The 27,504-nt window shown below is 45.2% G+C and overlaps 1 protein-coding gene across 1 annotated transcript; it reads left to right on the top strand.

The window, feature by feature from the left end:
- The first annotated feature begins 842 nt into the window (after window positions 1-842).
- On the top strand, window positions 843-27,504 carry SNX18 (sorting nexin 18). The gene is made up of 2 exons (XM_005614736.4): window positions 843-2,599; window positions 24,870-27,504. Exons 1-2 carry the CDS (start codon window positions 979-981, stop codon window positions 25,121-25,123), a joined length of 1,875 nt encoding a protein of 624 aa, XP_005614793.2. The 5' UTR covers window positions 843-978; the 3' UTR covers window positions 25,124-27,504.

Here is a 27,504-nt window from a genome sequence, read left to right as displayed (position 1 = left end):
TAGAGTGTTTGCCATATATTAATGTGGCACTGTTTGAAAACGAAACAGTTTCATTTTCCTTATCTGTAAATAGAGATTACATTGTTATCGAAGCCTCACAACAACCCTAGGAGGTAGGTACCATAAGTGACTTGCTCAATCAAGGTCAAGCTAGGTACTGTCAGAAGGTAGATTCGAACCCAGCAGCCTGGCTTGTAAACCTAAGCTCTCATTCACTGCACTACCCACGTTTTAGGAAGGAGAAGGGACACGTGCAAAATGCTAGCCGTGCGTGCCCACTTACTTTATTGTAAACTCTCCAGTGTCTCCCTTCTCACACCACCTTTAGCCTCCTAATTTATCAGACACAGCATCTTCCTTACTTTGCTCTTGGCATTTTCCTCCCTTTCTTGCCAAAAGTCTCCAGGGGGTAGGAGATGAAAGGGAGCTGCTCCATCAGCGTATGGCCCCAAGCACAGACATCCCGTTTTTCCTTTTAGTGCAATCGCTACTATTCATTGAAAATCCTTTATTAGATGCGTGGGTTAAGTTATTCTAGGAGCATTCAGTGAGCGCTCAGAGTGGGAACGTTTATCAGGAATGCAAACATTAATTTACTTTCTAGGATACGTTTTTTAACTTAAAAGCCTAATAAAATTCTCAGACAATTCTCTTCTGAATAGAAACCCGCACCGGAGCTCTCACCCCGGAGCCTCACTGCTCGGCACTGGCCACGAGGGGGCAGTGGCGGCTGCGGAGTCGGACCGGGAGGCGGGCGGCGGCTCGGCTATCGCTTGCTCTCGCCTGGCGCGCGGCTCTCGGCCGTGGATTAGCGCAGCTGGGGACGTGGGAGGTGGCGGGCCCCGCCCCCGGCCGGCGGCAGCGGCGGCCCAGCGCGGCAGTCGGCGCAGGGAGCGGAGCGGCGCGGGAGTGCGCGCCGCCTTCGGGGCTCCTCTCGGCGCGCCAGGGCGCGGGGCCCGGACCCGGGGCGCCGGCACCATGGCGCTGCGCGCCCGGGCGCTGTACGACTTCAGGTCGGAGAACCCGGGTGAGATCTCGCTGCGGGAGCACGAGGTGCTGAGCCTGTGCAGCGAGCAGGACATCGAGGGCTGGCTCGAGGGGGTCAACAGCCGCGGCGACCGCGGCCTCTTCCCGGCCTCGTACGTGCAGGTGATCCGCGCCCCCGAGCCCGGCCCGGCGGGCGACGGCGGCCCGGGCGCCCCTGCCCGCTACGCCAACGTGCCGCCCGGAGGCTTCGAGCCCCTGCCCGCCGCGCCGCCCGCCTCCTTCAAGCCGCCGCCCGACGCCTTCCAGCCGCTGCTGCAGCCGCAGCAGGCGCCGCCGCCGAGCACCTTCCAGCCGCCGGGCGCGGGCTTCTCATACGGCGGGGGCGCCCTGCAGCCGTCTCCGCAGCAGCTCTACGGCGGCGGCTACCAGGCCAGCCAGGGCAGCGACGATGACTGGGACGACGAGTGGGACGACAGCTCCACGGTGGCCGACGAGCCCGGCGCGCTGGGCAGCGGCGCCTACCCGGACCTCGACGGCTCGTCGTCGGGGGGCGGCGTGGCCGGCCGCTACCGCCTGTCCACGCGCTCGGACCTGTCGCTGGGCTCCCGCGGCGGCTCGGCGGCCCCGCAGCACCACCCGTCGGGGGCCAAGAGCTCGGCCACGGTGAGCCGCAACCTCAACCGCTTCTCCACGTTCGTCAAGTCGGGCGGGGAGGCCTTCGTGCTCGGCGAGGCGTCGGGCTTCGTGAAGGATGGGGACAAGCTGTGCGTGGTGCTGGGGCCCTACGGCCCCGAGTGGCAGGAGAACCCCTACCCCTTCCAGTGTACCATCGACGACCCCACCAAGCAGACCAAGTTCAAGGGCATGAAGAGCTACATCTCCTATAAGTTGGTGCCCACGCACACGCAGGTGCCGGTGCATCGGCGCTACAAGCACTTCGACTGGCTGTACGCGCGCCTGGCAGAGAAGTTCCCTGTCATCTCGGTGCCCCACCTGCCCGAGAAGCAGGCCACCGGCCGCTTCGAGGAGGACTTCATCTCTAAGCGCAGGAAGGGGCTGATCTGGTGGATGAACCACATGGCCAGCCACCCGGTGCTGGCGCAGTGCGACGTCTTCCAGCACTTCCTCACGTGCCCCAGCAGCACCGACGAGAAGGCCTGGAAACAGGGCAAGAGGAAGGCCGAGAAGGACGAGATGGTGGGCGCCAACTTCTTCCTGACCCTGAGCACGCCCCCCGCCGCCGCCCTCGACCTGCAGGAGGTGGAGAGCAAGATCGATGGCTTCAAGTGCTTCACCAAGAAGATGGACGACAGCGCGCTGCAGCTCAACCACACCGCCAACGAGTTCGCGCGCAAGCAGGTGACGGGCTTCAAGAAGGAGTATCAGAAGGTGGGCCAGTCCTTCCGCGGCCTCAGCCAGGCCTTTGAGCTGGACCAGCAGGCCTTCTCGGCCGGCCTGAACCAGGCCATCGCCTTCACCGGAGATGCCTACGACGCCATCGGCGAACTGTTCGCCGATCAGCCCAGGCAGGACCTGGACCCCGTCATGGACCTGTTAGCGCTGTATCAGGGGCACCTGGCCAACTTCCCCGACATCATCCACGTTCAGAAAGGTAAAGCCTGGCCTTTAGAGGAGTTGGTATGGAATGTGCTGTACAGTCAGAAAGGGACGACTTTGACAGAAATACCGTTGTCTGTGCCAGATTAATATTCTACAGGTCGGGGATCCATTAGGGATGTGGACAGCTAGGCAGGTTCCCTGAGTGCACGGTGGATCGTGGGGAGGTAGCTTCCTTCTCAAAGTATTTCCAAACAGGGAGTGGGTACTCTTCAGAGAAGCTTCTGAGAGTACTTTCATGACAGTGCTATCATTTTAGAGTTTGAAAAGTTGAGTAATGAGTTTCTGGCATCTATAATCTTGTGTCTGGGGTAGAATTAGAACGGACCCAAACCATATTAGGCATCCATTTGAACACTGCAGTGTCGCTTAGGGATGCGTTCCAGGAATTATGGAGATAATGGGGAAGAACAGATAATCTGCAAATAAAGGTAAGTCTGCTGTCTTCCCTCCGTACCTTCAGTCCCTGGTTTGGTAGAGGAATCAGGATCAGCTCTTGGTGGTGTTAGCTGGGGCAGTTTAAGAACTTCCTGCACAGGCTTCTTGCTTGCGGTGTTCATAAAATGAGGGAAAAGACTCACTCTAATTCAGGAGGTTTTAAGAAAATCTCCTTAACCTCAGTCATTTTGAGTTTGGAGTCTGTTAACTAACTGAGATTAAGAATATTATGTAGGAAAGTGATGTAGAGAAGCTATACAGAATGTGCAGTCTGAGTGTTGTGTCTGAGAGCAGTGTTTCTGGAATCCCAGTGAGTAAGCTGCACAGTGTCAGAGCTTGTTTTGTTAGTAGTTTTTGTTAAAGCACTCAGATTTGCATATTATTTCTTATAAATTAGGGCAGTAATGTGTGTCCTGCCATTACTCATGAATTTGCATTCTGATGGAATGCCTTGAGTGGGAGAGAATGGGGAGGTGTTGGAGTTCGGGAGGGATCTTGCCTGTGGATGTCTTCTGGCCATTGTGGGGGAGAGGAGGAAGGAGAGTCACCTAATTTAACCCCCCTCTGTGGTGGAAACCGCCTTGGGTCGTCAGGCCTGCACTTCCGGAAGGAGGGGCTCACTGCCTTTCCAGGTGGGCCAGTCCATTATGAACAACCCTGATCTTCGACCTCTTCCTCGTATTGAACTAAAGTTCGCCTCTCTTGATTCTGTTTCCTGAAATAAGTCTCTTTCTCATCCACATGTCAGCCCTCAGACCTTTGGAGACAGCAGTCTCGCTTCCTTCCCCTCTGCTGCTCTCCTTCCCCTTCCAAGTGTGTGACTAGCCTTCTGACTCACCATGGGGGCTCCTTCAGACACTGACCGGGCCATGGCCCCTGCTGAAATGCAGTGCCCTCAAACATCTGCAGTACTCATCTTAGCGGAGAATGTAACTTTCTTGGCACTTTATGTTTTGTAAATGCGGTCTAAGACTGAATTAGCTATTGGAGCAACAATAGTGCTGTGGCCTATATGGAACTTGCATCTACATTCCTTATGCCTTTTTCTGCATAAATTGAGATAAATTCTTGACTTTTTGGCTGGTGCTTGTGGGACTGATGGTTTGAGACTTTAAGGCAGGACCTTACATTTAAATTCAATTGTGTGACATCTGTCTGCACCCAAGCTGGCTGCCTTTTCACATATTTCTGTGAGTTTATGCAGATTGTGAGTAAATAGCTGGAAGGGTGGAACTAAGAACAGATACCTGCAGCCAGGTGACTGGCTGCTCCACGGTGGCATCAGTTCATTCACTGGTTTACTGTCATTCGGCCCACACACTCAGCCTTGTCAGGTGCCCTGCTGTGGAAATTATTTATTAGAAAAGGTGTGGTGTTTGTTTTGAGGTCTATTTTGAGTTTACCTCAGTAGTCTCTGTATCTAAGTCATGTAGTTTATTTTTTTTAATCCTAGAACTAAAATTGTCTCCTATTGCTTGAGATTTGAGAAACTTCCTTCATTAAAACTGATACCAATTTTATGTTGTTTAAACAGATTCAAGGGCACTCAACATAATCTGTAGGAACTTTGGAAAGAACAATATAGTTTGTTTCTACTGGAGCCCTGGTGTGTAACGTAAAGGGAGCCGTGTCCCTAGGTGACATGTGTTTAGAATGTACTGCCACTGAAAGCTATCCTGTGCGAGGCAGAAGGCTAAAAGCATTCGCTTACAACCGGAGGTTATCAGGGATGCTAGCGTTGGTGATTTTGAGGAATAAAGATGAGATGAATATCATAAGCCAGGCTGAATAAAGCTTTTTGAATATGTCCTGGATGTTCAGAACTTGTGGTTATAAAGAGCAGCTCACCCTCCACTCCCCCTTAACTACACAGTTGCTATTGGAATGAATCTTTTTCAGTCTGAGCACTTGGGGATTTTGTTTACAGGTTTTTTTTCCTCCAAGGTCTCAAAGCGTAACCACATCAAAGGTCTTACTGTGCCTTTTGAGAGGACAACCAAAAAAGAAAGAAAGAATGAAAAATCTTTAAGCAATTTAAACGATATTTTTGTTGTATTTGGTCCAAAGTTTATATTTCAACTTAGGGAGAAATTTTAAAATTCAAAATAATTAATTTCACCTCTTAACGATTCATTGTTTACAATAAGAGGAAAGCAGTTCCACTACTTCTGCATTTTGCGTGTTCTCATATTAAGAGGTCCACATTCAGATGAGACAAAATGATTAGAAAGGGCTTTTTAATTACAAAGCAGTTACGAAGGCAAGTTAATTAAATTTTTTCCCTTAATTCCTGGAGGAAAGGACAGGAACGTTGGGCTCTTCGGGTTTTTTCTTATCCGGGAGACTGCTGTGATCAGCTTTCCCAGAGTTCTAGACCTGTGCTACTCAGTGTTGGGTCTGTGAGCCCCATGTGGCTATTTAAATTTAAGTTAACTAAAATGAAATAAAATTTAAAAATTTAGTTCCTCAGTCGTATTAGCTCTATTTCCAGTGCTTCTTGGCTTGCGGCCACCATACTGGACATCAGAGATAGAGAACATTTCCATCAGTGCTAAAGGTTCTATTGGACAGTTGGCCGTAGTTTGTCAGTCCTGCCATAAGTTTCTTCAGCAAATTGATGATCTTTTCACATACTTTCCACATGGTTTTCTTTTTACTTGGTCATCTCATGGCATTCCCCTCCTTTCCACCTAGGCTTATGTAGTAAAAACTGGGAGGGGAAGCGGGCCTTGCTAGACCCCCCTTTACAGACTTCCTAGGCACTCAGCCAGTGAGTAACATTTCTGTGGTGTGAGGACGTCCATCCATTTTGCAGCCTGCCTTCATGTCTCATTCAGAAAAGCAACTGGTCTCAGGATGGACATTTGAGGCTGGTGAGGAACCAGCTCCAGAGTGAGGGTGGAAAACTCATATACTCTTAAATGTGGTGGACTAGCATTTTTCTGACTATACTTAGTACTGAAACCGTTGCTTAAACTTAATAATAGTTTTAGTGTAAGTCCTTTCTGCAAAAGTGAAGAGAGCCATATGGTTCCTTTAGCTAAAAGAGAATTCTGTAATTCTATTTTTTGCATCAACTAATAGAGTCTTAGATAAACAAACCTATTTCCGTTAATGGAGTCGCGTGGAGGAAGAAGGCAGTTTGCTGTAGTGTGCAGTACTGTAAATGGGGATTCAGAATCTGTTTGAATTTTATTCATATTTCGCTTTGTCGTAACAGGAGTCGCTTAAATTCTTTGTTCATAGGCAGCTCATTGATCCTCGACTAGGCAGCATGCACAGGTCTGTCACTGGCAGCTTTGTAAGCCTCGGGTCTCAATTTTCTTTTCCTGAAATGGTAGCATTTTGTCTTCTCCCTCTTTATCATCCCTGCCTGCAGTATGCCTTTATAGGCTGATGTTGGTGAGTTTGGGGTAGAACATAGAGCATATTTCACTTTGAGCTGCTCAGCATATTCAGTTCTGTTTCTAAAGATATGATTAATCTCTGATATTTAATAAGGCTAAATCTGGATGGCAGAGAGTCATTGTGGTTTGTGGTTTAAAAGCTTTAGGCTTATCTCTTGGGGGTATTGTGAAAGGGAGAGACTAAAGATTAGATTATGAGAAATGCTGATTTCACCTTTGTTTATGAATATGGACTAGATATCTGGAGGGAGACACTTAGAGTGAAATTTCTTTATTCCAGAGAGAAGGTATAAAATGTAAAAATGATTTGTTGGTAAACTCTAGTCTGAGTGTGTGAAGCAGGGAAGACAGAACTAGACGGTGAGGCTGTCCTGTTTTCTGTCCTCTTAAATTAAATATGCAGTCTACCTCATTGCGTCTGTAAACGTTCCACATGAGCCTTCCTTTCAACAAGAAATAGCCCCAGGACCTCAGGAATGGGACACCAGTAATGGGCCTCTCAGTCTGGCGGGTAGAATTTCACCATTGTGCTTCCTTTCACCACGTGTGGGGTGGGTCTTCTGTCCCTCAGACATTAATTAAAGATAGCAGGAGTCCCTCCCAGCAGGGCTGCAAGGTAAGCCCTTCCCTCTGGCTCCCCATTCTCCTGTGGCTAAAAATAGCCCTGAGAGGACTGTGCCAGGAATACAGTGCAGAGGTCTACTAAGCGGGCTGTTTACAGACTCATCCTCATTTTGAAATCTCTGGGCTAGAAATTGAGGTCATTCATCTTTTTTTGTTTTGGCCCTGTCTTAATTGAACCCATTTCTCCTCTCCCCTACTTCCACCCCCAGCTGTTTTCTAAGGAAACTTCAGTTCTAGCCTTAACTGTTGGCTCAATCTGTATTTTCTTAGTAAAAATAAGGTTACCTCTGGGGCCTCTGAAGCAGATGCCTGAGTCCCTTGTGTTAAACGTCAGTGTGACTGGGCGTGGGCAGTCCTGGTCATGAAGCTTCATGCCGGTGCTGGTGCTGCTCACCTCACCCCGTCACTGGCTTCCCAGGCTTCTTTTTCAAGCCACGAAGTCCTCAGCATCACACCAGGAAGCCGGTCTGTTAGGCTGATCACCACAGAACTGAAAGGAGGAAGGGACCCGCACTCCTACTCGCTCTTGGACTCCTTTGGACTTTCCTCTTTATTCAGAAATGTCATCCGCACAAGTTTCTGTCTGATTATCTTAGGATTTTGAAATATGATGGTGGGACCCAAACGTTCGAGAAGTTTTATAAGGAGAAGGGGGATGTCAGTTCCCTTACAAACATGACACTTCCCTTAAACTATGTTCCTTTTCTTCAGGCCGAATGAAAATCTATTGTTGCATTGTCTCACAGTATTTTTTTTTTAACTTTTTATTAAGATTATGATAGTTTACAACCTTGTGAAATTTCAGTTGTACGTTATTGTTAGTCATGTTGTAGGTGCACCACTTCACCCTTTGTGCCCTCCCCCCCTCCCCCTTTCCCCTGGTAACCACCAATCAATTTTCCTTGTCTCTATGTTTAACTTTCACCTGTGAGTGGAGTCATACAGAGTTTGTCTTTCTCTGTCTGGCTTATTTCACTTAACATAATACCTTCAAGGTCCATCCATGTTGTTGTGAATGGGACAATTTTGTCTTTCTGTGGCTGAGTAGTATTCCATTGTGTGTGTGTGTGTGTGTCTGTGTGTATATACCATATCTTTTTTATCCAGTCATCAGTTGATGGGCACTTAGGTTGCTTCCATGTCTTGGCTATTGTAAATAATGCTGCAGTGAACATAGGGGTGCATGGGACTTTTGGAATTGCTGATTTCAAGTTCTTTGGATAGATACCCAGCAGTGGGATGGCTGGGTCATAAAGTATTTCTATTTTTAATTTTTTGAGAAATCTCCATACTGTTTTCCATAGTGGCTGCACCAGTTTGCATTCCCACCAACAGTGTGTGAGGGTTCCTTTTTCTCCACAACCTTTCCAACATTTGGTCTCACAGTATTTTTAAATCAAAGCGTAATACCAAGTTAGATTTATTTTGCCATCTGTTTATGAAGCTCTGTAATATCATTAACTAAATGATAATCACAAATAAAATGACACAGTAATGCTTAGCTCTGTTTGGGGAGACTGTGTCCAGAAGACCTCTCCCGTGGTTGTCTCACCTTTGTAGGGCACAGCCTGGATCCGCGTCTGCGGGAGGGGTGGACGGGACTGTTTGCTCCTCGGTGCGTTCTTTGACTAGTGGCGGAGAAGCCGGGTGCCAGGTAGCTGGAGCCTCCCAAGGCTACGCAGAGCACATGGGGCCAGCCTGAGTCGCACAGGGGAGCGGAGTCAGCCTTGCCAGTGAAGGGGGGCGTCCCAAGCCAGGAGCCCCCTGTGCAGAGTCCCGGCATGGACTCTGGGGGACCAGTGCGGAGGTGTGAGGGGAGCTTGGAACAAGTTATTTGAACCTCCATGAGCCTCGGTTTTCTGGTTGGCAGAGTGGGAACGCTTCCTCACAAGGTCATCAGGAGGATGACATGTCATGGTTCTCAGTAGCTACTCCCTAAATACTTAATTTTGAAAAGTAGAAAGGTTCTTTTAAAATGAGAGGCACTCCCCTTTAAAAGACAACTCCAGTAATCTTCCCATCGTGCCTTCGTGATAGCCTGTGCCCAGGATTGCAGGCAAAAGTAGAAAAGCCCAAGGAGTCGTTGGTACAGCAGCTAACTGTTGTATTTTAATACGGCTGTCTGTCCTGTGTGCCCTCCAGGAGAAAGGGTGACCGAGGACTAAAGATGGGTGTTATTGGGAGGCCCCAGTTTGTTGTTGTTTACATTGAAGGGTTTGTGTAAATTGTCTCCTGCTAGCTCCGCCCCAGCTTACTTGTGTTCTTGTGCAAATCACTGTAACATTTCCAAGCTTTGTTCCTCAGCTGTCAATGTGAGGTTCATGATTTCCTAGGTACCATTTTGTTGGTTGTTTTTTTTAATAGCTTCATTCCTATATTGAATATAAAATCCTCCTAAGTATATGATGAACATTTAGGCATTATTTCAGGCTAGTTTCAGTAGCGTTCTGTCTGCTTATGTGACTTTATAATCTAAGAGCAGGAAAATCCTTTATCAGTTGATGTGAAAGGAAATTCACGCACATATACTTAGATCGGCAAATGTGTATCGCAGGCTTAGCCTGCCAGGTGCTGCGAAAGCAAAAGTGATCAATACCTGGCCTCCTGCCTGCTAGTGAGAGCCGCCAGGTGTCCTGAAGCTGCGGCCTGGGGGATGCTGGAGCAACTTCTCTGACCCGAATGAGGGATGTAACTGATAGGGCCACCAAAGAAAGAAATCGGCATGGTCCCCCTCCTTTTGTTCTTCACTTTGAATTTTAAATACTGTCTCTCTTCCAAAAGTAGAAACAATCTGAGATTGATCTTGTATATGTATCTCGGTTAAACTTTAGTGTGAATGAGTTTTAGTCCACATGTCATTCCTCCTCTTTTTCTTGGAACTTTTTGTCTCTCGCTGTGATTTAAACTTTTCTCTTCTGATGGTGGAATTTTATGTATTGTTTAGCAGGTCAGGAGACAGTGGTGAAGGAGGGGGAGCTAAAATCATTAGAATTATTCACAGGATCCTCTGAAAGGTAAACCAGATTTTATTTCACAAATGTTTAAGTGCCCACTAGAGATCAGGCACTATTGAAGATGCTAGGGTTGCGTCAGCGGCCAAAACAGAGATTGCTGCTCTGTGGAGCTGACATTCTAGTAGGGTGGAGACACCCAGGGAAAAACACACCCAGTAAGTAAATTATAATGTATGGTGGAGTATGGTGTGAGTTGGGGAAAAAAAAAGGTGGCGCAGGGCATGAGGGCATGGGGAGGCAGAATGAAGTATTGAAAAGAATGGTCAAAGTGGGCCTCACTGAGAACGAGACATTTAAGTGGAGACCTGGGAGGTGAGGGATTAGCCACACCGGTGTCTAGAGGACAGCTTTTCAGGCAGAGGGTGCAGCTAGAGCAAAGGCATTGGGGTGAGCGTGTCCTGGGCAGGCTGAGAACAGTAGGGAGGCCAGGGAATTGGAACTAAGAGGATCCGAGTAGGAGATGAGGTCACGGAAGGTCCGATTTGTAGGGCTTTGTAGGTCATTTTCAGGACTGGAGTAAAAGCCCAAGTGAGAAGGGAGCCATTGCAGGGTTTTGAGCCAAGGAAAGATGTTCAACTGGACGTTTAATGAACTTAACCCAGTTGCTGTGTAGCATATAGAATGGGGGATGGGATTGAGTGTCAGAGGTAGGAGCAAGGAGCCAACGGGAAGGAATTCCACTAATCCAGGTACGAGAGGATGGTGGCCTCGACCAGGTGGGGACGATGGAGATGGTGATGATGGAGTCCCCTCAGGATGTATTTTAAAGGTAGACTCAACAGCTTTTCCTCAGGGATCAGATGTAGCACATGAGAGAAAGAGGCGTCACTAAGAGTGACACTAGCAGAGGAGTCACCAACAATAAGAATGGAGTTTCCATCAACTGAGATGAGGATGGCTGTGAGTGGGACGGGGGTGGGGATGGGTGATCAGGACTTGAGTCTGATCTTTTTAGATTGACCGGCTCCTGCGTTCTGTTCTCTATCTCCCCACCCCAAAACGTGTGCAGACAGTCAAGCCTCAGATGTCGTTCCCCTCCTGGGAGTAGCCCGCTTAGAGCCCTGTCCTTTTCCAAGTAATCCTGCTGATAGAATGCTGAAGGGTATGCTCAGTTCTTGGTTCCTGTGCGGATCTTGTTTCTATGTTCCTCTGGTATGTAGCTCCTCTGTTCTGCACGTGCACATGAGTCCTTAATGAATGCTTGTTGAAGTAATGAAGTAGGCGCTCAGTACGTACTTCTTGGTTGATTTAGAAATAGATGTCTTCTGTGATTTATAGAATGTTTTTGTTTTTCTGTTTACATGATGACGATAATAGAGTTTAAAACTGTACAGGAAATAAAGATAGGATCTGGATATATTTCATGGGTGAAGTCATTAATTAGCATGTGAGTGATTTAAAAGTCTTAGACTTATATATCTGTGAAGTGACTTTCCAGAATTCGTTGGCATGAGGAGAGGAAATTTGAAAATGCTTTATGTGCCAGAAAAATCAATATTGTGTACCTCATGATTTCAGTTCATATTGATTCTTAGTGTTTAAACTTGTATATATACACTTCTTTCCTCTTTTTAGGCTTTCATTATAATACTTTTACTGGGGTTCCTTTTGCTTAATTCAGAGCATAAGATCCAGACAGAGTGCGTTCACCTTGTTGAATGACATGGGTACACACAACACTGGGCTTACGTGTTGAGCAGTACATCCCTGCCCTCATCTTCACACTTCCAGTTCCATAAGGGAGGTAGGATGTGTGTGGAGAGAATTGAAATAAAAGGTAGGATTAACCTGGTGCTGAGAGTAAGAGAGTGCATGGGGGTCCAGAGGACGAAGAGATACTGTCGTTTGCCTTAGAGGCTTGGGTGGGTAGCATTTGGTTTTCCTCTTTGAAAGATGGTCATATTTTGACTTTTGGAGGAACATAGATGGAGAGTGCATTCTTGATCTTGGAAATGCTTTAGGATGGTTCGATAAGCATATAATAATAGATACACTGCATACCTGGTGCTCAGGTCAGTGACCGAGACTGACAGGTGAGTAGCTATCACCATACAGTGTGACACATACAGTCATAGGCGTGTGCCACGATCTGAAGTAGGACAGAGGAGGGGCTAATTAACCCTGGGGAGTGGATAGGAGTAAAGGTGTAAAGGGAGACTCAGGGTGGGGCAAGATGGGAAACGTCTGCAGTGATTCAGGCAAGACATGATGAATCCTCAACTGAGGCAGTGTCCATGGAAGGGGAGGGAGGAGACGGAAGGGGCTGTTTGCCAACAGGCATGGGGTAAGGGAGAGGGGGGAGTGTAAAATGACCTGCAGACCAGGGACTGTGGGGCCAATGGAGATGCTTGGAGAGGGAGCTGGGGCCTGCAGACTGCAGCCTGTGGGCCAGACCCTCCCAGGCGTCTGCTTGTTCTCAGCACTTGTGCTAAGCATGGCTTTTACGTTTTTAAATGATTACATTTTTAACAGTTGTCTAAGTACCTACATAATAGCGCAAATTTTGCCTCTTGACCTGCAAAGCATGGAATATTTACTACTTGACCCTCAAGGAAAATATTCGCTGACCTTTGACTTGGAGGTCAAGCAGGTTGAGAGGTTGGACAATGGGTAGTAATAGTAATTGCTGCCGTTTGTGGAGTACTTACGTATGAGCAGCAGTGTTCTGGACAGTTGCATATTGGGTCTGATTCCATTCAGGGGAGGGTCTGACAGCAGAGTGCTTTTGAGCATGTTCTCTACAACCAGATGGGTTTGAATTCCAACTTTTCTGGGTAACATTGGACCATGGACTTACTGTCTCTCTGCCTCGGTTTCCTCCTGTGTAACGTGGAATAACCATTTTGTATGGCATATATTTTTAAGCATCCGTTATTAGCTGTTGTATTAGTTTCCTGTGGCTGCTGTAACGAATTACCACGAACTGGGCGGCTTAAAACAACAGAAATTGATTCTTTCATAGTTTTGGAGACCAGGAGTCTGAAATGAAGGTGTCAGCAGGGCCACACTCCCTCCAAAGGCCTCAGCGGAGGCTCCTTCCCTGCCTCTTCCGGCTTCCGGTGGTTGCCAGCAGTTGTTGGTGTGCCTTGGCCTGCAGACTCTCGCTCCACCCTTGGCGTCCACCTTCACCTGGGCTCTCCCTGTGTGTCTGGTTCTTCGTCTTGTCCTCCTCTGTTAAGGACACTGGTCATATTGGATTTAAGGCCTGCCCTCATCCAGTATGACCTCGCCTAAACTGATGGCATGTGCGAAGACCGTTTCCAGACAAGGTCACAGTCACAGGTTCCGGGTGGATGTGAATTTGGGGGATACTAGTCAACCCAGTACAGCTATGACCTCCCCCAGAAGAGTGTTATCCCTATTTGATGCCTGTGAAAACCGAGGCTCGGGGAAGTTCGGGGATTTCCAGGATCACACAGCTGATAAGGAGGGCCAGGAGTTGAGTTCGTTTTGCCTTGACCTGAGACTGGGGTGCTCTGCGTTGCAGTAAGTAGTATGCCTGCTTTGATTCTGTAGGCAGTCAGCAGCCACTAAAGGTTTGGAAGCGAAGAGAGACATCTGAATGGTGATAAAAATAGCTAATGTATTTTGAGGGTTTACTGTGTGGCGGGCCTGATGCTTCATGTTTTATATCCACTTAAACCTCATGGGAGCTTCTGAGGCACATACGTCATTATCCCCATTTTGCAGAAGGATCTGAGCCACAGAAGTTTAACTGCAAGCTTTTGGAGGCGTCCTTCACCCTGTGCAGCATGGCTCCCAGCCGGGGCTTTGGGAAGCTCCTCCTGTTGGCTGAGCACAGATGTGAGGAGGCTGTTGGGATAGACCAGGCACGAAGGTGGATTTGGAAAGGAGCAGGTGACCTCGAGACACCGTCCGGGTAGAGTGGCAGGTTGTGGTGAGGCGTGGCTCTCTTGAGGAGTCTAGAGTTAGCTTTGAGGTTTTAAGTTTGGGTGAGAGGAAGTGGTGATGCCAGTAATAGAAATAGGCGGGTTGAAAGAGGAGCAGGATCAGTGGGAGAAGATAAGGAATGGGGCTGAAGGGAGCCCTAGAGATCCCGTTCTCTGGCCCTTTTATTGTATTCAGTTATATTGACATTTGCGATTTTCACAAAAACCACCCATTGTCTGCAGCGAGACATCTTTAAATGGGTCATCTGTAAGTGTTCACATTTTGCAATTTGTATTTTGTGTGTGTTTTAAATCTTGATAGGTTTCTAGGTGCTTTGTTTTGTCTGTAATCGGTTAATTATGATCTAATTCGAGGAAGTCACATGCAGCCAGAGTAAAGACTCATAGTCACTGGACCCCTGGTCCCTGCCAGCATGAGGAAGCAGGAAAACCCCGGGGTCGAGGGTGTTCTTAAGTTTAAAACAGCTGATTTAAGGATTGTGTGCAAAGCTTAGTGATCATAAAGTGATGTGAGGTGCCAGTCCTAATGGCCACGGCGGTGGCATTAAGGAAGGTGATTAATGCGTGCTGCTCACCAGTTAGTGCACCATAGCCTAAGTAGCAATTTGTTACACTGGGGTTTACAGTCACAATTCTAAAGTTAAAAACTAGGCATTATTGGGGGAAAATATTTGAAAGGAAGAAATGTTTTCTTAGAAAATATTCTAACCACAGTATTAACTGCAGTGCTCTCAGAAGCATCCGTGCCGTCAAGGACCCTGGCCTTGGGCGTGCAGCGCACGGCTCCCCTGTTTCTGTTCTCCAGAGCTAGCCCCACTCCGCCCTCTCCCTGCCCCATGTCGAGGGGCTTGTCTGGAGCAGCTTCTGTTAGATTGATTTTAGCTTGGGTCTCCCTTTATCTTGCTAGAAAAAAAGAAACTAAGGTTTTACCTTTGATTAAATAATGATAGTTTCCAAATTCACTCTTCTCTTTGGTATAAATGTTTTTTGTATGTCTAAGGTCATCTAAACCCAGAGTGCTGGCAGCTTGCAAACATACCTAATGCTGCCTTAATTGTACAGACCAATATCCATGCCCAGATATCAGGAATAAAAGGATTAGGAAATTAGGAGTTATGAGCTGCAGACCTCAGGCATCAGTCGTGTTCTCTGAACTTAAACCATTATATGGATTTTATTTTACAAAATAAGTTGTTTTTTAATAATTTTATTGTATATTCACGATTATCAGGGATATTCTTTCTACCTCATTTTATTAAGATTCTGTGGGTATAAAATCTTTAAGAAATGATACACGCTCTTCTTTTCCTATTCTCAGATTTTAAAGTCTTTATATTTGCTTGGCCATAGGCAGATCAACATTTTCACCATTGTATCCAGACTCTTCTGAAATAAAAACACACTGTGTTTACAGAATTCTCTTGAATCTATCACCCTGGTAACTGTATCACATATTTAATATTCAGTGTAAGCTGAAACACAAGAACCTTTATGTAACAGCTCGCTTTACCAAGTAAGCCACGAGAGAGAAGCGTGTGGTTTCCCTCTGCATTTTTGGAACCAGGGGAGCTATATGAATGGATGTGCGTAGTGAGGAAAAGTAATCCAATGTTTTAAGATGTGACACACTCAGCTGAATGCCTTCATTCATGGTAAATGTCATCCTGTCCTTACACACTTGGTGATTGCTGAATGAAGCTGTAAGGGCTGCTTAATTAGGATATAACGAGGCTTTTACCTAGAACGGACTACTGCTTATTGTCTCTTCAGGACCAAACCAAGCTTAGAGGCGTGAATTCTTTAAATGATTGATCTTTCTTATTATCAAACAACCTTTTGTAGTTTATTATCCTTGTCTCAGCCCTCTTCCCTCCTTTTTAAAAAATGACTCAACAGTTCTCTTTGTCATTTATGAATGAGTTGAAAGTGAATTTTAACTTAATTTTATCTTTGAATTTGATAGTTCTTGGCTTTAGGGATATTTAGTCCCTTCAAAAATTGCTTTCAGGGGCCAGCCCCGTGGCGTAGGGATTGGGTTCGCATCCTCCGCTTTGGCGGCCCAGGGTTCGCAGGTTTGGATCCTGGGTGCAGGCCTACACACCACTCATCAGGCCATGCTGTGGCAGCATCCCACATACAAAACAGAGGAAGATTGGCTCAGGGCAAATCTTCCTCACAACAAAAACCAAAAAAAATTGCTCTCACTGACTTGGGTTTAGTCTTAACTGTTTGCACCTCCAGAGTTTATTAATGTGGTCCAAGCCTGGAGCGCACTTAGTATGCTTGATGTGAGAATAGGATTTTGAGGGCCTGGAGGCAGTTTGTGGGTTGCTTATCCATGAGACGAGGCTCCTGAGGGGGCCCGACCGTGTGCTGGCGTTGTGCACTGTGTATTGGGGCTGATCCACGAGGCTTTGAGATCTCCATGGACGAGTAGTCCCAGTTGGTTCAGGGACAAGGGAGCTGCCTGAGTTGGGAAGCTGGGCAGACTCCGTTCACTTGTAGCCAGTCACCTGTAGTAAAGTTATTCACCTTACCAATGCTTCACTTTCTGCCTCTGAAAATGGGAGCGCTAATTGCTCTTTGGGAGGGTTAGAGAAGAAAATGAGACATGCAAAGTACAGAGCGCAGGTTTGCACAGAGCACATGTTCATGTGTGACTATTTTGCCTGTGTGGACGGCCATCCTGCCTCTCTTTGTTAGGTGGAGGTTGGCCTTTGTTTTTTGAAACGTTTTACTAAGAGAAAAAATTGAAAAGTAAATATTGGAGCAGAGAGGGGAAAGAATAATCAGCAAGTGGGTGGAGACCAAAAAGGAAGAAGGAAAGGGGAGGGGAAGAAGTGAATGGGGAGTCAGCAGGGACGGCAGGGACCGGGAGGGCGTGGGTACCAGTGATGTGAGGCTAAGTGCGAAGTAGGCCACGTTGGCCAAATTAGCATTTGCTTGTTAGATTTTACATGCACAGGGAATGAAGAAAAACAGGCCTGGTCCAGTCTTGGGCAACTTCTGTTCAGCTGTCCCTCTTGCCCTTCAGCCTGTCTCTCCTGTAATGTCCCTCACACCATGGCTTTGATTTTCTGGGGCAGGGCCCTGGGAAGACAGAAAATCTAAATGTTTTTGGTACATTCCTGATTTGAAAATTAAATAAAGTGCTTGTTTCTTTTTCTTTTTTTTAAAGAGAAAATGTAGCCTTTGGATCCCTGTTGCTTAGTGACTGGGCCTTTTGTATACTTGGTCTTAGGAGGGACAAAACTTCCTGAGAAGAAGAGATTTGGTCAAGGAAAGGAAGGCAAAGTTCAGGTGCAAAACTGGACCCGGTTGGGTTGGGAGCGGTTGGCGCAGCCAGCAAGCCCTCTGGGGCGTGAAGAAGGGAAGAGAGGGGCATGAAGAGGGAAACTGGCGCTTAGATGGCCTCTTAGCTAGGTTTAGGGCTCTCCCTGCTGAAAATGCTGGAGGCAGTGCGGTGTGTGAGAGGCACCCCCCCCCCCCCCCCCCCCCCCCCCCGCCCCTCACACCATTGTGCTGGGTCAGAAGCTGCCAGCAAAGTGACTTCTCTCTGCAAATCAGAAGGAAGTGACAGTACCGTTCATCACTCTTGTGCTGATTGACTAGATGACACCAGAGCTGTGCACCTCTCTTTTCAGAAAAGCCAAAATGGCATCGAAATGCTTCTTACATAGTTTTTACTGCTGGAAATAATTTACTGCCATGCTGTGTAAATAATGTGGTGCTTTTGAAAATGAGGCTGACGTCCTGGATCATAATTAATCTATAAAATGGGTTTGTTTGAGTTTGAGCCCTTTAAGGTTATAATGTTAATGAACCTTGTCATATGATTAAATTCTTTAGTTTTAATTATTTTGTATTCGTTGCAAACGTGTAATATTATCCCTCTAAAACTGAGTACATATGGATTATGAACCAGGTGGTGCTTATTTCATGCTTTGCTCTTTCCAGCCTGAGCATGCTGTAAAACTGTGCAAGATGGCCCACACTGGTAAGATACAAAGAAAATGGTAGGAGCAGGGTGGCGGTGCATTAGGACACGAGTTTGTGGCACTGGGTTTGGCAATGGGCAAGGGGCAAAGTGCCTTTCTTTGAGCCCGGGCAATTGCACTAAGTGTAAAAATGAACCCCGTTAGGAATTTTGCATGTACAGAGTCAGCTAAGAAGGCCGAAGGAGTCCAGGAGATTTTGTTAACAACAGGTCCTAAAACAAAGTCAAAATACTGGTTTAGTTTTCCTTTTATCACTCCTAATGTGGAAAGGAGTAAACAGGGTGTAGCAGGTCAGTCTCCACCTCAGGTCTTAAGGCACTGATCCATGTTCTGTCCCGCACAGAGGGTCAGCTGTCTCCTACAGGGGAGGCCCTGTGCGCAGTGTGACATGGAAGGTGGCAGGCAGGCGGGGATGGTAGCCGAATTAGCTGTGAGCCTTTGGACCGGTGACTCAGCCTCTCATTTGTGAGGTTGAGAGAATTGTACCAAAAGCTTTTCTAAGGCCCTTTCAGCTACTGAAAAGAAAAACAAACCTGGGCACCAACTCTGCCCTTCTCACCTCAGAGTCCGTCCTCCTTGACCTTCCCTGGCGGGCGTCCTGTCTGGACTGGAGCGCTGAGGAGGAGGTCCTCAGGGTTCTTGCTCCTGCTTTTGGAATAAAGTCTTAGGGTTATCAGTTCCTGAGCGAACTTTCCATCCTGTGGAGAACTTCTAATAAGTCGCCAAGCTAATTTAATTAGATTGAGTGCTCGACTGAAAATTCCCTCTCGGCGTGTGAGCATTTTTGCAAGGGGAGGTCTCTGTGCTCCTCCCGACCTCCTGGGAAGGGACACTGCAGCCTGGTGGGCTCAGCCTGGCATTCTGGAGGGTGGCCGGTGCCTCCTGCCTGGCCGGGAGCACCGTGACGGCTGCGGCTGAAACACACGGCATGGCTTCCAAGGACGCCCCTCCTGTGCTGCCAGTACATCTGAAGAATTGATCTTCAGTTGCGTAACTTGGGGAGCTGCACCACTTCTAGTAAGTTGTGTTTTCTTCTGAACTAGAAATGTTACTACTTTATTGGTTGTTTTGTGAAGGGTATACTGCTCTATATTGTCCGCCCCTTCTCGTTTAATCTCAGAGTTTAATACTTGCCTGCATTCTCTTTTCGTAATAAAATCTTCCTGTGCCCGTGTACTGTTCCAGATGCGGCTACCCAATGTCTATCTGTTAGCCCAGGAAACAATTTCATAGTCACGTACTTACATTCCCATTTTAAAATGTTTTGCCCCCTCATCACTCCTGTTTTCTATTTTCTTTGGTTTTGAACGGTTGGGTTGCCCCACCTGGGAGTGTTATGGGGTCTTTTGTTTAATCCAATGGTGAGCCCTTTCCGCCTTCGACTTTATTGTATGGTTTCCGTCCCTTATTCTTTCGTTTCCCTTTTCTGTTGTGAAAGAAGTGAGGCAATATGATACTTATGAGGGCAGGGGGCTGGCAGAGAGCAGAGTCCTCCTAAATTAGCCACTTAAAAAGTAGAGGTTTTGAAAACTTTTGCCTGTTTTCGTATTGATTCCACGATAAAAACGTGCGTTCCTTTTGTTCTTTAGATTCTGGGCGGTGTTTTTAGCCTTTATTTACACTCCTCTTGGGTTTGGTAAAAAAACACAGCGCAGCTGAGAGAATGCTTGGAAGATGCCGTAATGCTGCGCTGCAGCCCTGCGGCTGGTCCGTGGCAGCTCTGGAGCAGCTACAGATGAATTTTCAAGGCTCACCCAGAAGTACCAAGTCTGTAGTGGTCTGACTCTGCCTCCATAGTTTTCTTTCTCCGGCCTCTCACTTTTTAGAGGCTAAAGCTGATTGAAAGTTGGGCTGTCTCTGTCTTTCTTGGGATATGTAAAATTTTAAATATGAAAATATGTGAAGTGTAGAAACATGGACAGATAATTCCCAGTTTGAGAATTGTCAAATCGGCTATGAGAACACAGCCATTTGAGATAAAACCTGAATTCTAGTTCTAATAATACTATTCCACTTGTGTCTAACCAATGTTTGTAATATTTTATTGGAAAAATATGTTCCCGCTTTTGTCTTGAGAGAACCCAGAGTTTAGACGTGCAGTGGGAAGAGGTGGGGTAGAGAGAAGCTTCCAGAACTCCAGAGGGTGGTTCTCTTTGTCAGCTGCCAAGTGTTTAAACACCCTGCGATGTGTTCAGATGGAGAGCTGGAGCTCTTAAGAAGGTGTCTTTTTTTTTTTTTCTGTTTACTCCCAGGCAGTAAACTGGTCAGTTAACTTCCATGATTAACTTATTGAATAATTTGACTTTGTCTTTCTCATAAGAAAGAAAACAGCTAAATCCTTACTGTTTGTTAAAAAGTATATGGAAAAACTAACTGGAGGGTTGTGAGATGAAGATTTTTTAAAAATGATTCTCTTCTTAAAGGAAATAGTATATTTTAAAACTTTTCAAAATATTTTATGATAGATAACTTCTTTTGGGGCTTGGGATTTTGAAGGCCCTTGGGGTTGTCATTCTGAACTTGAACAGCCAGTGGCTTGTACTCTTACAGAAGGACCTGCGCTGCTGTCTCTTCAACTCAGGGTATATTCAAGAACTCTTAGGAGTTTTTAAAAAGTGTATTGCTATCAGCTTTTATTATTGTTTATCAGCTTTAATCATCTTTCTTCTGAAGCTGGATCTGGGAGAAAATCACTTCAGCTACATTTCAGATAAAAGAGATGGTGGTGGTTTTTAATTTGCTCTAAATTCATGGGTACAGTTTTGTGGAGACATAATCTCTTCTTTTTGGTATTTTTTTTTAGGTGAGGAAGATTGGCCCTGAGCTAACGTCTGTTGCCAATCTTCCTCTGTTTTGCTTGAGTAAGATTCACCCTGAGCTAACATCTGTGCCAATCTTCCTCCGTTTTGTATGTGGGATGCTGCCACAGCGTGGCTTTCACAAATGGCGTGTAGGTCTGTGCCCCAGATCCGAACCCATGAACACCAGGCCGCCTGAAGCTGAGCACCAAACTTAACCACTGCTCCATTGAGCTAGCCCCCACAATCTTTCTTGATTTCATTTTGCACTCACTGTTCTAGCAGAGTTTGTCCTTTTATAGTATGCTGTTTAATACCTTCCTATGCTGTTTTGTCTAAGTCCTTAATTGTATCAGGCATGTAAGTCTTGCCACCTCAAAAAATAGTTTGAGCCCTTATCTTATCTTATCTCTCCTCTCTCCCTGCTACTGCAATCCTAAATCATTATGCTAATGTATTTGAATTACATTAAGTGGGTTAAACCAAAATTCCAAGTGGAATTAGCTTTTGGGTGCTTACTCTCCTCCGTGGTTTATTCTGTCCTTCCTCGTTGGCGAAATAAAGTGATTTTTTTTTTGTGCTGGGATGTCCAACTGTACCAAAGCAAAGAGAGGCGAAGCCCATGTGTTCCTGAAGGGGTTGCATGTTACTATTTTTGGTGGTAGTTCTTAATTTCTGTCAAAAGCTTTACAGGCACAATTAGTAAATTGAATGAGGTTAGTAAGATTCCAGAGGGAAATTTTCAAAACCTATATAGTTTCTTTTACATACTCACAAGGCCTTCTGAATTGCTTGTCAGAAGAAAAGCTTAGACCTCATGAGGAAAGTGAGAAGGGAGAAGGGCGGTGCCTGGGGGTGGGGTGGGGGGGGGGGGCGAGGCCGGTGGGCAAGGGGAGGAGAGGTAATAGCTGATGCTCTGCTGCCTGGCCTCTGTCCCCCAGCCCCCTGCTCTCCTAGGCCCACCTTGCTTTTTCGCCAGTTCAGGCTCCAGTTTCTATCTAAATATTTGTAGTCTTTGCTTTAGTCAGTTACACATTCAGATCTCATCTTCGCCTCTTACTGGGTTATCGGGTGACTTTGAGGCTCAAAGAGATTGGGTAAGCTTTCTCAGCTTCCCTGTTGTGAAAATAGGAGTAATGTCCGTTGTGAGGCTGCAGTAGCGTTAGAGATGTATACGGAAAGTGCCTAGCATATATTATTACTGTTTTTGGCAGCCACCACTAACTAGTTGTATATGCCTGTTTCCTCCCCACCCCCACCCGAGCACAGTGCCAGCCATGTAGCAGGTCCTCTGAGCATTTCTCCTTGTGACACAATTCTCATGTCATCTTGGAGAAAGCCAGATTCAGCTCCCACGCGGAATTACGTGCTCTGTGGTCCTGTTTGACTTGGTGTCACGGTTGTGCGCTGTTCTCAGTGTGCTTTGTGAGGTGGCTTCCTCCAGAACGTACGGAGGGCGGGGACTTGAACGCGTCCATGTTCTAGCAATGTGCTCAGTACCCGTTAGTCCCTGCATCAATGGTTGTTAAACGGATTAAAATTCTTGCCCCAGAGCCCAACATTTTGGGGACTTTGAAGACAGCAACATGAGTATTATTTACTAAATAAATTCGTACTTGGGGGAAAAAACGAGTCTTAAATTCTCCTTGGCTCCTTTCATCTGTACACGTGAAAAAAGGTGTTAAATGCCAAAAGGTCTTTGAGCCTCAGAGAAATTTGTTTTTTGCTGCTGTGTCCAAGAGTTTCGAGAATGTATGCTGATATGATAAGTTTTCACTGCATTGTTCGTTGTTAAATTGGTTTTTGTAGACGCACGTCCGCAGTTGTGTAGAACAGAACGTAGTTTCTGAGAATATGGTCATCTCATCTGCAGTCTGACACGCTGCAACCTCATTGACCCTCACACAGCCCTGGGCCGGGGTTCGGAGCTCCTCTGTGGTGGACTTTCTTCTCCATCGGAAAAGCCAGGCGCTCAGAACCAGAACAGTAATCCTTGCAGAGTATTACTGACGCAGGCAACAAGTGCCACGCAGATGCCTGGGAACCTGGGCAGGGGAGGATGCTGGTCCACTCTGGGCTCGGGCACCTTGGATCGGAATCAGATGAAAAAATCATCAAATCACCTGAGACTTTTCCCTCTTAACTTCCTGTTCGTTCTCTTTGTCTCTTACCATTTTGATCATATTTCATTTCTCAGTCATCTTTTTGAAAAATTTTTCCTTTAATTCTGTCTCATATGCTCTCCTTGTCTTTTCAACTTCTTTTTTTGTATATAAATTGTGAAACTTGTACAAGTATAACAAAGATAAATTTGCTACAAGAAATTTTTTTCTCTTTTTTCGGGGGAGAACTCTTTCTTTTTCTCTTTTTAATATAAACTACAAGCAGGCAGATTTTATTGCTTCACTAGTCCTATCAGCCATAGTAGAAAAAAGTGCCATACTTTCAGAGTGATGGCTTCGTAATGGAATTGGTAAGGGGTCTTCCTGAAGGTATGTTAATGCAAACGACCTCTCTCTACTGGGGCAGACCCCACATCCCTGCTGTGGGGTTAAGTGGAAGTGGGGTGTTCTCTCTGCCCCAGGGCTCTAATGTTTTTCACTTGAAGATCTCATTGAGAATAAATAGATGGAAATATATACACATACATTCATATGTATGTTAACATTTGTTGGTGGGTTATAATTTCTCAGGTCTTTGAACTGTGCCCCCCTCCCCTGAAAAAAAAAGTACACTGTTTGACCTCTGAGGGTTTTATTTAATACTAGGTTTACTCTATATTATTTTGTAGGAGATTTGAAGAAATTTAAAAATAGGGCTTTTTCCCTTGTATATTTCACTATTAGCTAAAACTGACCATTTCTGAAACAAAGTCCCTCAGCTTCCCCACCTCCTTCTAAACAGGCTACCTTTTTTTCCCCCCTTAGTATCATCATGTTCTCAGATTGCCAAGTCAGGTGTCCTAGATGTTTCTCTTGTCTTTCATCATGGTTTAGTAGAATGAGCGTTAGATGGAGTCAGGAAATCCAAATTCTCAAGCTGGCTGTGATCAAGTGATTTGTACTTTATCATCACTTATTCTAAGAAGCCACGAATATCCCTTATTTCCTGTCTGTCAGCATCCTCGGCCTTTTGCGTCGTCGTCGTGTGACTACGCTTTAATGAATGTTTGCCCTCATGTGGCACCTGCTTGAGTGACTGTTCCCTTCCCTCTTCCCCGCACGCATCCTGTGATGACATTTCTTGATAGGAGGCTATGGCACCTCTAGCTTCCTTCCCAGGTCCTCATTAGGGCAGACTCAGAACTCACTGCTCCTTACAGCCCCTTAAGGAAAAATGGTGACTCCTTACTTCACAGGGCCCCGTATGCTCCAGTATGGGTCTCCTGATAGACTGTGGGGTCAGAAGCAGGCATGCATGCATTATTCATCCCTTCATCACCAACAAGACATGGGCTTGGCCAGCACCAATGAGGGTGGCCTCCAAGTGTACACCACAGACATTGGCAAGCCCCCTCCGGGACATGCCCTGATTCCCAAAACACAACCTGAGTTGGCGCTAACACGTTTCAGAATCTAGTCTGGAGTCTTCTACAGTAATTCTCCAGTGAGACTTTCTCGGGAAGTGGGCTCCCATCCTCTGTGGGGTATTGTTTTATATCTGTGGTTTAGATAACTCTCTTTCATGTATGTATATGTAATAGTGTCACACCTTTTCTCTTAAGAATGTGAAAACCGTAGAGTTTTCTTGATTTGCCTTTTTAGGGCCAATTCCTTGCAGTTTATCATCTATTAATTATAATATCTCTACTTGGAAGAGATGAAACACACTGTAGATGCTTGATCAATGGTGAACTGTAGTTTTGATAAGTGAAATTTCAGTCATGGAGATGTTTTCAGAAACTTTACCAGATTCCTTTTTTTAAAATAAGTAATTACAGTCATTCCTTTGAATTCCAAAGGACTTCGAAATAGTTTAGGCAAGTATTTATAGTGCCTAAGAGTCTGTTTACTATGTAGCTGTGCCATTGGAATACATGTATATATTTTTTTAATTCATTTTTTCTTAACTACAGGAGCTCTTACCAAAGTGAAGGAGAGTAGGCGACACGTGGAAGAAGGGAAGATGGAGCTCCAGAAGGCTGATGGCATTCAGGATCGCTGTAACACTATATCTTTTGCCACTTTGGCTGAAATTCACCACTTCCATCAAATTCGAGTAAGAGACTTTAAATCGCAGATGCAGCATTTCTTACAACAACAGATAATATTTTTCCAAAAAGTGACACAGAAGTTGGAAGAAGCTCTTCACAAATATGATAGTGTTTAATGACCGGACATCGGATTGTGGACTTTTTTTCAATTCAAGGATAATTTCTGCAGCAGAATAAAAACTGCTATCAAAGAGCTCTTGCCAACTAGCAGTGGTGGTACAAGGATGGTTTTGTGTTCAACTGAAACTCGGCTGAATATATAATTATGTAGGAAAGAAACAGTTAATATGGTTATATAATAGAAACAGTACCACATTTGTAACTAAATTATACTATGTATGCCTACACTACCATTGTAACTTTTGGAATAATGATTATACTATTTGCCTTATTGCTTTTTGAAGTATGGGTATTTTAGTGCATACTTTGTAGACCTCAAAACCCATGAAGGGTCTCAAAGAAGCTGGCTGGACAAAAGCCTGCTGTGGATGCCTTTTACTCATAGATCGGGATTACCCCAATTCAACCTGTTCTCTGTTTACAAACTCCAACTAGAGCAGCTATGCGACTTTGTGCCTTTAGACTCTTGGTTTTTCATTTCTCGCCCCTGCCCCCCACTCCCCTTTTTAAGTAATCACAACTTTTCTGATTGAAAGAGTGAAAGGCCAGCGCATACAATGACAGACTGCTAGTAACCTCGTAGTGGCGCTGGGGGTGGGGTGGGAGGGTCAGCTGTCATCAGAGTGCACAGCAAGTTTTGTCTCCTGATACATGCTGGTGAGCACAGCAAAGGGAGACTCGATGCTCATCTTTGGATATGAAGTCTATCAGGGAAGAAAACGGTGCCACTCTACTCCCTTAGATGCGATGGTAGTCTAGCCTCTTCCCTCAAGTGTCCTGGAAACTTGGTGTGGAGATTTGAAGGAACATGTCTTATAACACGGAGAAGGAGGAGTCGAATCAGTTGGGGACACAAGCACAGAATCAGTGACGACACATACCTGGTTTTAGTTCTTAGGAGGGTTTTCCTTTCTTTTTTTTTTTTTAGCTTGGAGATTTTCTTTTAATATTCAGTGTGATTTTTTTTTTTAAATGGATCTACACTGTTAACTGATTGAGACTCCACTGTGATTCACTCGTTTACTTAAATCAAAAACTTTTCAGGGATGTCTGTAAAATTCAGTGTTATACGTGATGAAAAGTAGTGTTGGTTGATCTAAGGAGGGACCAGAAACAATTTCTACTATTCCAAATGCTGAAAGAAAAAAGTAATTTTTTTTTTAAGCATTGATAAGCCCCCAGGACATTTAACCTTAAAAATTATTTTAAATATGCTCTTTTATTATTGTAAGGGAAATACAAATGGCTGATAAATACCAAAAAGATTCAAAAGCAGCTTAATTTAAAAAGCACAAAGAGATTCTGGCTTGAAATGCCAAAATCTCAATGTTTTTATAGTTGCTGAACTAAATAATGTGATTCTTGAGTTTACACATTTAAAAACTGTCACTGAAAGATTAAAGTATCTACTGTTTTTATGAAGTCAAACTTATGCTGCCTCAGAAATCCCTGGGTATTGAAGTGGTAACACAGAAGTAAAGAGGTCAGTTTGAAATATTTGGTGAGTCACATTGATTGAAGAAAAGGGTCAGTTTGCAGATAGTCATGAAAAGGAAAGGTTATTGAAAAGATTAGTCAACAGCACATTTATTCTAAAAAGTAATTTCACATGGGTTGAATTTTTAAGATCAGAGTATCATAATTTTGATCAAAATTTTATACCTTAGGTAACTAGAGCCAGATTTAACATCATGTGGCTTTGTCTCTACTACAGATACGTGGAACTGTAACCAAATATATTTTCTCTAAAAGGTCACTTTCTCTTGTTGATTGTGAAATACAGTTCTATAAACAAAACCCATATATATATAAATGTTAATTTTATTACAGAAATTTGGAGATCAATTAATTATAGCATATAATTTAAGTTCAAGTCTGTATTGGACAAATAAGCACTATGCTTTTCAAATGATTTGAAAATCACTTTTATTTGCCTCTTTATTTTGATGGTGGTTTGATTTTTTTTTTTTTTTTTTAAGTAAAATCACTAAACTTGTGCAATGGTAGCATGGAAATTATCTGAGGTGTCTTGTATGTTTCTGCTTTAGCCAGCGTGGACGTAGCTTAAGTTATAAAAACGAAAGATTAAAATACAAGGAAGTAGAAGTTCATGCTGCCTATGTAGAAGAGAAGTTTTGTTCTTCATAACTACATAACATTATAATGCCACTGATTCATGAGGGGTTTAAATTAATTATTAGTGTCCATATTTTCTTCTAAGATCTTTATTTCTCTAACGTTCTTGGTCCTATTGAAACATTTCAGTATATAAAAATACTGCAATGTTAATACCCAAGAGAAAAGCCATCATAATGTGTATGCTGGTCGTCATGATCAGTGTGGTACAATTTTTAAAAATAAACTATCACGCCCTGCA

The sequence above is a fragment of the Equus caballus genome, chromosome 21, assembly GCF_041296265.1.
Source record: "Equus caballus isolate H_3958 breed thoroughbred chromosome 21, TB-T2T, whole genome shotgun sequence".
Lineage (NCBI taxonomy): Eukaryota > Metazoa > Chordata > Mammalia > Perissodactyla > Equidae > Equus > Equus caballus.
Note: the sequence above shows the minus strand (reverse complement) of the source record. Positions and strands in the feature narration are given on the sequence as shown.

What these genes read in the sequence shown, in the direction of transcription:
- SNX18 (XM_005614736.4), top strand. Translation starts at nt 979, where the DNA reads ATGGCGCTGCGCGCCCGGGCGCTGTACGACTTCAGGTCGGAGAACCCG. An exon ending in CATCATCCACGTTCAGAAAG is followed by an intron (nt 2,600 to 24,869) that starts GTAAAGCCTGGC and finishes TCTTAACTACAG; the next exon opens with GAGCTCTTACCAAAGTGAAG.